General features: G+C 40.1%; 1 protein-coding gene and 1 long non-coding RNA gene across 6 annotated transcripts in view; one reads left to right on the forward strand and one right to left on the reverse strand.

Moving 5' to 3' along the window:
* CCDC149 (coiled-coil domain containing 149) overlaps nt 1-12,921 on the reverse strand; it is a 51,457-nt gene extending 38,536 nt beyond the window's left edge. For all 4 annotated transcript variants that reach the window (XM_085577746.1, XM_021554423.3, XM_021554422.3 and 1 more), the window contains exons 1-3: nt 12,786-12,921; nt 4,432-4,593; nt 3,864-3,902 (exon numbers count right to left, since the gene is read on the reverse strand). In XM_085577746.1, coding sequence (XP_085433872.1) covers nt 3,864-3,902; nt 4,432-4,593; nt 12,786-12,833 — 249 coding nt within the window. In that variant the 5' untranslated portion in view covers nt 12,834-12,921. The remainder of the gene's footprint in view (nt 1-3,863; nt 3,903-4,431; nt 4,594-12,785) is intronic.
* LOC116183533 (uncharacterized) overlaps nt 12,877-13,376 on the forward strand; it is a 46,246-nt gene continuing 45,746 nt past the window's right edge. For both annotated transcript variants that reach the window (XR_014954753.1, XR_014954754.1), the window contains exon 1: nt 12,877-13,128. This is a non-coding gene — a long non-coding RNA (uncharacterized LOC116183533). The remainder of the gene's footprint in view (nt 13,129-13,376) is intronic.

Below are 13,376 nucleotides of genomic sequence, written 5' to 3' on the forward strand. Positions count from 1 at the left end.
ACACTTGAACAGGCTGCCCAGAGAGGCTGTGGAGTCACACAGAATCGAAACCATACTGAAAATGGGCAGCCTGCTCTAGGTGTCTGTGTTTGAGCAGGAAGATTGGACTAGTTGACCTCAAGAGCTGTCTTCCCACCTCAACTCTTCTGTGATCTTGTGGTGTTCAGTTCCATTTAATTTGATTCCTTATACATTTAAAATACAAATCTAAGACCTCCCCAGTGACATATGCATTGCAGCTTTATTCTTGACACACAGCCCCACTGTAAACCCACTATCTCCAACTGAGTGGTCTCACTGAGATCAAATTAAGGAAAGCATATTTGGGACTGTGGCCCAGCATAGTTGTTTTCCTAACCATGCATTTTACTTCATTGTTGTTCATTCAAAGGATCTCATTTGTATTAAAAGAACAGCCATTTCATATAGAAGGTCAAAGGATTCACTGATCTGTTATTTTAATGGCAAAGCTTCTCCCAAACTGAAGCTCTACTGAAAATTTAAGCAACGTAGATGAAAATAACAGGTAGTATATATTTAGCTAGAAATCCAGTCTATGTTTTTTCTTTAAGCTTCCCAGTGCAGCAACACTCGCCAACAGATACCTAGTAAACTTCCATTAAAATGTCCTGTATCACAGTTAATGCATATAAATATGTATCATTGCAGAACTGTAGAATAGTAGAATTTCTATTTATATAGGATGCTCAGCAGAGGCTACGAATACAGAGAAATATTTTAACATGTCTTTCAAAAAGGGGAGTGTCTGTTATTTACCATTGTGCTGGTTTCAGCTGGGGTAGAGTTGATTTTCTACACAGTGGCTTATATGGGGCTATGCTTTAGATTTGAGCTGAACACAGGGCTGATAATATAGAGATGTTTTTGTTCTTGCTGAGCAGAATTTACACAGAGCCAGGGCCTTTTCTACTTTTTGTACTGCCGTGCTGGCAAAGAAGTTGGGGGTGCATGGGAGGCTGGGAGAAGACACAGCCAGACAGGTGACCCAAACTGACCAAAGATATTCTAGACCATGTGACATCATGCTCAGTATATAAAGTGGAAAGAAGAGGAAAGAGGGGGGGTGGTATTTGGAGTGATGGAATTTGTCTTCCCAAGTCACCATTATGCTTGAAAGGGCCCTGCTCTTCCAGGGGTGGGTGAACATTACACCTGCCCATGGAAGTCGTGAATTAATTCCTTGCTTTCTTCTGCTTTGCTTCTGTGAGCCACTTTTACTTTTCCTATAAAACTATCTTTATCTCAACCCACAAATTCTGTAGCTTTTGCCCTTCTGATTCTCTCTCCGATCGCCTTGGTGAGGCAGTGAGTGAGGAGCTGCGTTGGCCTTTGCTGCTGGCTGGTATTAAACAAACACGTCTGAATGAATTTTAACATAAAACATGCTCTTCCTAATTCCTATTGTCCTGTAACATTTCGTCCCTCCATTACTTAACCAAGAATTACTCTACACCTGAGTCTATAAGACATTATAAATCTACCTTCAACCACATAGGCATGAAGAGCCAGGAAAGCACTGACAGCTCACAAGCTGTGAACACTAATGGTGAAACATCTATAGCAGAAATAGAAACTTCCGTGGCACCGTTTCTCATTTTCTGCTTCTGCTGGTTGGCAGAAGGCAAGACACACTGCATTCTTTGGATAGATTAATCATAGTATCATAGAATTGTTTAGTTTGGAAAAGATCTGAGATGTAAATGCAGCTTTGAGAGGGAACACATTACAGAGCACTGCATGTGAAGATACCTTTAAGTAACAATTTTACAAAACCAGATTTTGAGTTAGCTGCTTGCTGACAGAAAATGCCTGGTTACATGGTATTACCATACAAATTATGAAAATTTTGTGCTGAAAAACGGGATGAGAAGGCATGGTGGAAAACAAGACATTTTAAGCAGGCACCAAACATAATTGATTATAAAGGGGAAAAATTAAGATAAGAAGGAGAAGACAGTAGCAATTCCAATCCACCTATTACATTTAAGGTTCTAGACTGGAATTTCAATAATAAGCAGTAATTTCTCAGTTGTGGCAAAGCAATGCAACAGATAGCAAACTGTTATGCATATCGTGTTTTCATCTTATTTCTGACCATGAAAACAGTATGCACTTTTGTGTTGTAGAATTCATTGGAAGATCAGGGTCTCCTTTCAGGAAGTGACTGAGGTCACAAACTTCTCCCAGCACGCATCTAGGGTTTCAGGAAAAAAAGAGAATGGAAGAAGCACAAAGGGGAGAGAGAACTTCACTCTTTCTTAGGTGAGAAAATGCTAAGAAATGTAGATATGGTAATAATGGAAAAATATTCATAATTTTATTTTATTATTCTCTGATGCATTTCTCAAAGCAAAACTACACTCTTCTTCAGAAAGGTTGCACTAACTACTCTAGGTTATCCACCTCATATGCTACAGACACATTTCTCAGAAAAATAAAAACTCAAGAAGTACACTAACAATCTGCTACTGTACAACCTAACATATATATTGTTCTAGGGGGGAACCTATCAATGACCCCATTTTCTTTCTTTCCTGTTACTAGCATTAATACATAACTTCCTCAGGAAAAAAAAAAAATACTCCAAGGTAGATTATTAAAGGTTTTTGAAGCACTTGCCCTGGTAAGACAAATTGCTAAAATTTAATATAATCACATCTTCTGAATTTAGACTGAATTTGGCTAGTATTTTAGAAACAACTGCGAGTTTTATTTGTTTTGAAAGATTAAAGATTGATTAGAAGAGCTATGGGACGGCAAATCTCCCTTTCTACTCTGATCCTACAGATCATGCTCTGTAATGATCCATAGGTTGCTTTGGTTTTTTTCTTTCAACTGGATATTCCTCAGCAACACTCTGAATGCACAAACTTGTATCTGGTCATAAAGTTTTATTAGAATTCTGTTGAAATAACAGAACTGCAAATAAATTATGCTAAATAATGAGGAAGTGAAATTATTCTACACTGAGCCACTGACTTCTTGGCAGCTATTTGTTTAAGTGCCTGAAGGAGTGATTATATTGCCTCTGGAAGTTTAGTTTAAAGCAACCAAAACCCTAAGCCATAAAATTTTAAGCAAATAGCAAGAATTACATGCAAACTCTCAGGGAAAGGGTGATGAGTAAAAATTCTGATCCATTAACAGAATGTAATAACCACGTTTTAAACATAGTTAAAAGACTTCCAAAATTAGCAATTACAGCAACAATTTTGTTCTTTTAGGTTGTCCTCATCTACCTGCTCCACACATTGAGTTTTGGGTGCCATATTTCTCTTAAAATTAAGATAATTTTAAGATGTGACAGCCAACATTCTACAACAGGATACACTGTGAATATCCAGGAACAAAAATGCATGCGAGCAGGCAAAAAGTTTTTCAGGGAAACCATAAAATACAATTCTCATTGTTTTTACCATTTATAACTCATAGAGTCAAGTGGCCTGGGAGAAAATGGAAAACAGCTCTCATAACAATAAATTAACAATTATGGAAAGCAGACAATGCATTCCCAGCTTACTTTTAAGTATGAGAAGTTCTGTCACAAATCCATTTTAGGACTCAATATGGAAGAATGAACAAAAAGGAGAACAATGTCAAGTCTCTGTACACTGACCAATTTCAGTCTCAGGTGAACATAAAAGCAATAGCCATATATTCTATAGTTCAGGTATTTCACAGTGAGATGTGTAGACAAAAGCAGAATTTCACAATTTAAAGACTGATCTTCTTAACATTCAGAAATGCTTGCATTTTTACCAGATCTCTTAATTAATATTTTTATTCTTTTGCAAAGTACTTTTGTAACAGATAAGTAACATGAGTTGAAAAAAAATTCCTACCTGTTTCCTCTTTTCAGGTGGAAGTGATGGATCACCATCCTACAAATAAACAGATATATTTTATTGGCAGCTTATTTATGAAACCAGAAACTATATTGTGAATCTAATTGTAGAACATGTATTTTAACTAAAATGTTATCAATTTTTGTTTAAAATACTGCTGATTAATACCAGTAATACTAACTTTAACATAAAAAAAATTTCTAAGCTTGAAGATTTGTTTACATTTCTAGAACAGTAGTTCATTACAAACTTCTGTTGCATTAATTTTTACACTGGTACATTAAGTTGCTGTGGAATGCTAATACCACAGTCAGTTTTTAAATGGAATTATCACTGAAACTAATTGCCTCAGAGCATGCACTGCATTTCTGTGTCCCATATAACAAGCACTGCCTCATCACTGCAGAACAAATGAGTAATAATATGATCAGGACTGTGCAACTGCAGGACTACTGCAAACAAGTACCTAAACATTTTTACAGTAGCCACTATGGACTTCTTTCAAACTTTTTTTGAGGTTCACCTTTGTCCCCCAGTTATACAGTCTTCATAAAGAACAACCTACAATCAGCTCCCGATACTTCTTTTTCAGAGACTGGTGTCGTTCCCGCAGCTGGTTGGCCATAAGTTTGTACTGGTCTCTTTCCTGTTGACAGGTGTCCAGCTCTTTGGAAAGGATGAGCAATGCCTCCTTTTTACTTTCAAGTTTCCTTTTGCACACCAGATACTGCAGAAGAGAAAAAACCCATACATGTAACAAGCCATTTCAACCCAAGCCAGTACTGAATACAAGAGACTCGAGTTCCTCTGTGAAAAGTTGGAAGACTGCACAACATCAAAGTCTGCCACAAGTTGTCTTAACTTATTAATGACAATTACAGGGAAGATATTTCATATAGAAAGCTTGAAATCCATCTGTAAAGCTACATGTTCACCTGACCACTGTGACTTAGAAAGATTTACCAATTTGAGTTTCTCATTCTTTTCTTTATATGCAACAGCATGAGGAACCTTGCTATTTGCCCAGCAGCACTGACAAGGCTGCTAGAAAGAAGAAGCACTAGCAAAATCCCTTTTCTACATGTGTTCACAATATCCAGTTCCCAGGTAGCAACCAATCGTTCCTGCTTCACTTCCCACTGCCATCCTTCTCCCCACTACCAGCAATGAACTATGGGCTCAGCTCCCAACTGGGCACTGAAGTGGGACTATGTTACAGCAGAAGGGGCTGCAGGAATGATAACAAAAATTTACCCTGACTATGAAAAAATTACAGTGTGAGGTCCTAACGCCACACATAAAAGAAATTTAATTATGCTGCAATACTACAGGCATATGCTCATTTGAGGCAAAAAAATGGGAAATAATGCTGGAATGCTACACAACCCTAAAAGGGAAGAAAAGCAGGGATGATCCTTCCTCTGCAGCCATCACTTCTTATGCGAAGTAGTCATGCACTAAGCAAATCAGAACTTTCAAATCTTAGCTGTTCTGCATTAGTCTGATCTGCTTCATTGCCTTTCCACATTGAAAGAAGAGTAACATGTATGTTATCCTCAATGTTACCTACCAGAACTTTCAGGTAACTTTTACTTAACAAGATATTTAATCAGCAGATTCTTATTACCCATCACTTGACACTGCTCATGCTAAAGTATGTATTTCTATTCCTGATGTTACTGACATATGATGTGGCTCTAAATACTTTCTGAATGTGATCTGAAAGAGACCAAACACCATAGCAGTCATGAAAACAATTTACAGTTTCATTATATTCTCTGACAAGAATACTTTGTCGTTATGGGCTCTTGCATAAAGCAACAACATCAGCACTTCCATACTGTTCAAGTCAGCGCTGTTCTTTGGGACAAAAATCATTCTTTGTATGTACTACTTGCTTGGAATTAACTTTGTTAACCTCAATTCAAAGTCAATGAGAAAGGAAAAAGTGAGTTTGGTATATTAGTACAGACGACCTTTTCCAAAAATGGTAAATATTTAGTTGCAAAAAAAGTGGGGAGGAAATGAGAAAAGCAGTTCCAAGAAGGATTTGAACCCTCAAAAAGGACACTTCCACCTTGGATTAATTTTATTTCTGGCAATACTGAAGTTGAAATCCTGCCATAAATTTTCTGGATTATGATGCCTTGGCATCAACAAAGGCAAGTATACCTATGTACTTATGTCCTTACTGATACCTTACACAAATGTCAAATTCCCTGATAAAGAACTGAAAGGTATGAGAAGCTAAACTTGAACATTGTCAGTAAGTGATTATAGTAAACTGCTTCAAACTTTATCAAGTAATTCCTTCCCTTACAGTGAAATATTTGTCAATCTTTCTTCTTTTTCCCCCGTTTCATCCCCTGACTAAGTAATTCTAAAGCAAGCCTTTGTTAAATTGTTTTTAAGTATTAGCAGTCTGATAGAGTAAATAAAAATGAGTAAAAGCAAGCCTCACAATCACTTAAAAAAAACCCCAACCCCTGAACCAAGTAGCCTGTTCTGTTCCTTCACCAGGAAAAATCCCATGAAGAATGAAGCTGGCCCATCCAAACAACACCTGTGTGGAATGGAGCACCCTATACCACACACACAGTGTGAGTGGAAAGAAACCAGGCATCTTACCTTATACACCCACAGTACTGCAGGTGCCTGCAAGCGCTGCTGGATGAAGCCATGTATGAGACTCAGGAGTGAACCAGAGCATGTGGATTAGGCTGTAAAACCCAGTACTTACCCAGCAGGAAATACAGACCTAGCAGCAAACAAATCTTGATTCTGCCATGAGTCACAGCCCTCTACAAAGGACAGACTCAGAGCATACGAGAAGGCTTCACCTTTTACAGCAGTACAGACAGGGACTGGGGAATTCTCCACTACCCATTAGCCTGAGGATAATGAACCATAAACAGATTGTGGGGACAGTAATATTCAGAGTCTGAATGAAAAGGAATAAAGATAGCCTCCTTGTTTAAAATCTGTTTTAACTAGATGAACTAAATACTGATGATATTGGCATATCTCCTCAATGTACTGTTTGGATTTTATTACAAAAATGACCACATAAAAGACTTTTTGAAGTAATTTTTACCTTTTACACATATTGACTTTCCCAAATAAATAGAATAAAACCAGCAATAACATAATAATTTGTTTCAATGGGCTTATGGTACAAGAAAAAATAAAGCCAGAGCATTTCTGTAGAATCTGATTATTCAACAGGGCTGTGTTTGCAGTTGCCATTACCATTACTGAAGAAAAACCAAATTTCACAAAGACAGACCTCAAAGAGTTTATTAAATATATTTGTTTCTGAATGTTAAAAAACAATGTAATGCAAAGCAATAATGGCTATAAAATGACCTAACAGTTGTATACCAGAAATGGGTTCTAGTCAGGGAAATAACTGAGTCCCATCAGCAATTTCCCTTATATAGACAAATAAGTGCAACAGAATTGGTATGCTGTCAAAAAGAACACAGGAGTGTGACAAGCTGTTTTGGAGCAATGAAAGCAATAAGGCAAATTTTCTCAAACAGTCTGAAAAAAAGCATTCATTAGATGCTTCTGGCATTCACTCATGCAGGGACTTCTTCCCCTGCAACTGAAGGAAAGCCCACATCTCAGGTGTTGTTTATCAGTGAGACAAACAAGTGCATTCTATTATGCACTACAGTTACTGTGAATATTCATATTATCTTTTGTTTCTTTTTAATTATTGGTACAAAATAATCTATACATTCAAAAAACAAATAAGAACCAGCTGCTATACAGTCAATCTAAAAGTTACTATGTAAAACTTTTCATATCTGTCTAGTGGCTTTTATCTACCAATGTGCTGTTATCTGCAATAAAGTAAATTATAATTGCTACAAGGAAGAACATAATAATTAAAGGAATATATATGACATCCTACATTACTGCCTGAACTGCTTTACAGCCAGATGACTACTTTAGTGAAATTGAGTAAAAAGAGACTGACATTACAGGAGAGTGTAACTGCTCCAAGGTGACCCTCTACATTGAACACTTACTATTTGTCCATCGCTATTTTTAGTCACGAATCTGGGTAGATCTCATTAATGACGCTGTAGACATGGTCTAATAATCTGATGAAGCTGGGACACGGTCAAGGTTTTAGACTTTCTTTTTCTAAACCAACAAACACACTGAATTCCTATCAGATTTTTTTTTTTAATTTGTACAAATTACTGGCCTATATTTTGGTATTTAAAGACAATTAATATCATGGAAAACATCTAATTTTCTGAGAGTAGAAGCAGAGATACTATATCCAATCTGTACTTTAGAATCACTGTGGATCATATTCTGTCTTCTCTTGACACTTGAGGGCATTGTGTCTTCAAATATTTCAAATACATTACATTGGGCCTTGAAACCTATCACCTACCATGCTCTCTGGGAAACCTTGAAGTCTACTCACCATCTTTTAACAAGAGATCCAACTGCTACCAAACTGCCTTAAGTTTTATCAAATTTCTCCCGACTGTAGTCTTGGAGACAATTCTGTTGTAGAAACTGAAGGGTCCCAAAATGCATTGCAATCCCACTGGGATGTTTGTAGGCTGTTTCTATAATGTTGCTCCCCTTGACTTCAGATTAAACTGTTAACTTATCTGAAAGAGTCAAGCACTCAGACCTAGAAAAATACACAATTACTGGCCATTTGCTTGCCATCTCACTTCCTGATGTGATTTATCTCTGATAAAACCTGAAATAATGCAGTGACCTTGGTTTTATCCCACCATATCAACTCTGACTTTCTTGCTGCCCAGCTCTTGCTCCACTGGCTGCCTCCCAGCTGCTGAAAAGCAGGCTGGTATCATCCACTGATGATAGAAGTGATATAAGCAGTTCCTCTGAATACCATATCTTGTTTTGATGACAATACTACACCACACCATCTTCACCAGCCATTTAGGAATACCACACTTTAGTAGTTAATACTACTGTGTGATGTGGCCCAGCCCTCAGAAGTTTTGTATGCTGTGCATTAGATAACATTATTAAGTTTTCTGTTTGTTTAACAACATCCCTGCAGAGCTCTTACTCCAATCTGAAATATGGAAACATGAAAAGCAAACACTTGTTTAGCTGCCCAAAAGTCCAGCATGCACGTCTTCATAGCACTCTCCCACAGCTCCAGCAAATTTTGCAGTAAATCACAATGCTATCTCTTTAAACATTTTAATTTCATTTTCCAAATGTCAAAGTCATTAAAATGCCAACCCAACCAACCAGAGACCTCAGAGCATCCACTCCACTTTGTTCTTCCCTACAGTCCCTGCATTTGTGCACATTATGAAAAGCTGTTAAACTAGTGGCTCCAAAGCCTGTTGGTCCCCTCACAGAGGTTCGGCAAATTACATTTCACACTTTGTTTGAGAAAGAAACATGACAGAGATAATAGAAACATGAAAATCTCACCAGTTTTCCTTCCTCTTCTCTCTTGCCCACATAAAAAATTGTGCAACCAATGGGAAAGGTGTGCTCTGCCAATTACAAGCAGGCTATCTCTTCAGAACTCATGTCTGGAAATCGTGTTAAAATCTAGCTATTTCAACTAGAACTACTGCTCAACAGTTTGGTAAGTCCAAAATTACTAGGCAAGGGAGTTCAAGAGACAAGCGTATCACCTCCCTCTGTGCTGCTGAAGACCATTCACAGTCAATAACCAAGAAAGAGCCTCTTGTGAATGAAAAATTAAACAGAAATTACAACTGTTCAAACTAGCTGTAGGAGGCACAGTCACAAATGAGTAGCTGTAAACAGCATACACTAAACACTCTAATGTGTGAGAGATGACAAACAAAAGAAAAGCATTTTGACATTGGATTTAATTGTAGAGGCTGGCAAATCTGAGGGACTTTGAAGATCATCTAGTTTTAAGAATGCTGCCATGGGCAGGGAAACCTTGAACTAGATCAGGTTGCTCAGACTCCCATCCAAACTGGCCTTGAACAACTCCAGGGATGGGGATGAAGAATGGAATGTACTCTTGGAATAGTAATTTGAGATTTATGAAGATCACTGGTTTATGGAGGACTTGGGCCACCAGCAAGAAAGTTCTTGCTGCAGCTCAGTCTCTTGTGTCAAACCAGCAGTTACTGACCAGGTCTTCACCCTACAACTTTACACCAACTTTTAAATACTCTAAACATGGATCACTGGGTGACAGAAACGTCAGATGAAAACTAAGAGTCCAAGCAGAAAAATAACACGGTAACTCAACAGAGTAATTAATCTTTCATATATGTATGTATGTATATATATATATATATATATATATATATATATCCATACATCGATCACCAATACATTAACTTACCTAAAGAACAGGTAAAATGTGGATTCCTGCTCCTGAAGTGAGTTTTTCTGCATCCAGTTTGTGAGATTGTCAATGGAAATAATGACTCTTTTATGCTCCTTCAATGTTTGCTAAGTTGGCTTTGTCCCAGTATTCCTACCTACGTCACCCTATTCAGTTAGTTTAAAGAATGCTCAAGGTACATGTGGCACTAAGATTGTTCAGAGTATCAGGTGCACACTAGGCCTGAAATATGTGTGGCTGTAAAGTAAGTGGAAAAATACATAAATATAGAGGCAAAAGAACAAGCAAGAAGTTAGTGGTGAGCATAATAAAAACAGAGAAATATATGTGAAATGGTACAGAGCAAAAGGCACTGCAATTGAACCAAAGTCAAAAGGAAAGACAAGAGTAAATATAGAAAAAGACTGGAACAGACAAAAAATTTTCTTCTTTTCTAATGAAAAATGAAAAGGCAACCTACAAAAATAAATGCTGTGTGTACAAGTGTTTGTGAATAAGAACCAAACACATATCCTTACCACTTTTCTTAACACCTGTAGCACCATAGTTTTAAAATTTACAGTTGTTTTTGACAAGTATTTAAATTACTCCCACCTTTCAAACCTGGAGGATTTGGCTTATGCAAATGAAAACATATGTGACCACAGGTCTGAACTTATCAGTATCTGGTTGTTTATGCCAAGATTTTTAACCCCATCTTATGTTTTAACTGTCTACCACCTGCAATGGGAGACTGTTTGTTTAGAGGTACCATGTCTTTTCTTGCCTGTGTTACCTTGTATTTTGAAAGCATTTCAAGATTTTTATGAAATGCACACGGGAAAAAAATTACCCAGCAGACACTGAAGCTAGGAGGCCTTGAGAAAATCTGTACCACTGAGGGATATGGCAAATTCATAAAACTTATTACAATTTACTTCAGACGTCTGAGCCACTTTCTCACAGACCCATTAGGACGTTGGAGTTAATGGGTAAAACACATGGAGTGAAGTACAACAGCCAAAGGAAGAGGAAGACAAAAGAGGAAAACCTGCATCTTGACAGCACACACTACAGACTTCATCCAGAACAGGCTGTAAGCCTGCTGTGGAAACACAGAGAAGGAAGGAAAGGTGGAATATAAGTCACTATGCCTCTAACTTTCCTGAAAAAAAGAAATTATATGTATGTTTAAGTATCAACGACAATGTAGCTTAGAACAGCCATTAAACTTTACTACAATCAAGAAGCCCCTAAAGTGAAGTAGGTGTTCAATTTTAGGATAGAGTTTTAGGCTTAACTATATTAAAAGTAAAAAAGTTCCAAAGTAATTCTAAATTACATTTTAAAGCAAGGAACAGCAACATTTCCTCTAAACACACCTCGTGATTTGCCTCCCATCTGAAATCACCTCCATCCCAAATAAAACTCCATTTGATAAATGAGATGTCAGATTCAACACTTCACAACTAAGATGCTACTAAAAGTGTACTTTTCACTTTCTCTTGGATCATTTTGTGTCTTTGGAAGCACTGTATTCACAGTCTCCAATTCTGGAAGTACTGTACTAGCACAGATCTGGGCCCATACAAACTCCCACTGAAATCACCAAGAACTGTGACAGGTTCAACACCCTAAACTCAAATATCTTTTTGATAGGTCAGGGCTTTAGGCCTTACACTCAATTAACATAATGGAGGCAAAGCCCTCCTGAAAACACGGAATTCACCAGTGTGGATCATACTGTAGGACAGTATCCAGGCCAATGCCATTTGCACAAAAGTTTTATCTGCTATCTGTAAGCATAAAATTACTATTTTTACAGTAATGCAATGTAAAACTAAGCATGCCAGCCTCCTTCATGAGTTTTATGAATAAACTGATTTGTCTTTAATAATACTCCTTTAAATTATACTGACCTAAAGTTGGTTTGAGTTTGCTACCTTACCCTACGTGAAAACGTGTACCTGTAAATGCTGTGGATGTTTTAATGGGATGCAGTGGGCAATAAAGTTTCTATTCATGTAACTGCAAAATCCTCCACCTGTTGAGGCTTATGGGCACGCTGCTATTACATTCTTTTTTCCTGTAGTATAAATGTCACCCTGGGTCTCAAAACCCGTAAATACGTGATTCAAGTGAAGTAAGAACACAAGGCACACGGCACAGGGGCAGCGCGGTCAGCCAGGCGGTGCCGCAGCCGGGCTGGGCTGCGCCGCGCTGCTCGCCGGGCCCGAGGCCTCGGCCATCCCCGCAGCTCAGGGAATCCTCGTCGGCTTCAAACCAGCCGCAGCAGCGCCGGGAAGGCGCTCTCCGCAGCCCCAGGCCGGTTAACACACGGAGAGGCTCGCAGCCCCTCCGCGGTGCCCCGGGCGGGCGGGGCCAGCGCGGCCGAGGCCGCAGCCGTACCCGGCTGGCTCGGGCCCCCGCCCGCCGCGGCAGCCGCCGCTGCCCGCTCGGCCGCGGGCCCGGTGCCCTGCCGGCGCCGTGCCCGTGTCCCGGCGCGTCCTGGAGGCGCGGGGAGCGGCCGGGCCCGCCCGCCGCTCTCCCTCGCCGCCCCGGCCCGCGGCCCCCCGCCGCCTCACCTCGCTCAGCAGCCCCTGCCAGTCGCTCTCGCTGCGCTGCGAGCCCATGGCTCCGGCGGGCCGCGGCGCCGGTGAGCGGCTCCTCCCGGCCGGCCTTCGCCGAGCAACCCGCGGGAGAGGCGGGGACTGCGGCCGCCTCTGGCCTGCCCTCCGAGCGCCGGCGGGAGCGGGCTGCCGGCGGGCCGGGCCGCGGGGCAGAGCGCGGGGCCCGAGCGGCGCTGCCGAGGGCCGTGCGGGAGCGCCGGGGCTGCGTGTCCCGGGAAGGGTCCTCCTCTCCTGACGTGCGCCTCCCGCTCACAGCTCGGCGCTGCTGCCATCCCAGGCCCTGGACAGCGCGACTTCGGTGAGCGCTGGTCCTTGAGCGGCGTCAAGGCTTTAGTATTACACATATGTGTAACAAAATTAGGTGCACGCTTGTGTTGGGTATGTATTGTTAACCACAGCGGGAGGACAAGGCAACCACTTTCTCAAAACATGATAGTGGAACACTGCCCACTTTGGGCACAGATCTCCGTTGTTGCTCAGTTCACGGAGGTGTAAATAACCTGACCCAGGACTTAATCTGGCTTCTTTATTTCCCGGCTAGCACAG

The sequence above is a fragment of the Lonchura striata genome, chromosome 4, assembly GCF_050655825.1.
Source record: "Lonchura striata isolate lonStrDom1 chromosome 4, ASM5065582v1, whole genome shotgun sequence".
NCBI lineage: Eukaryota > Metazoa > Chordata > Aves > Passeriformes > Estrildidae > Lonchura > Lonchura striata.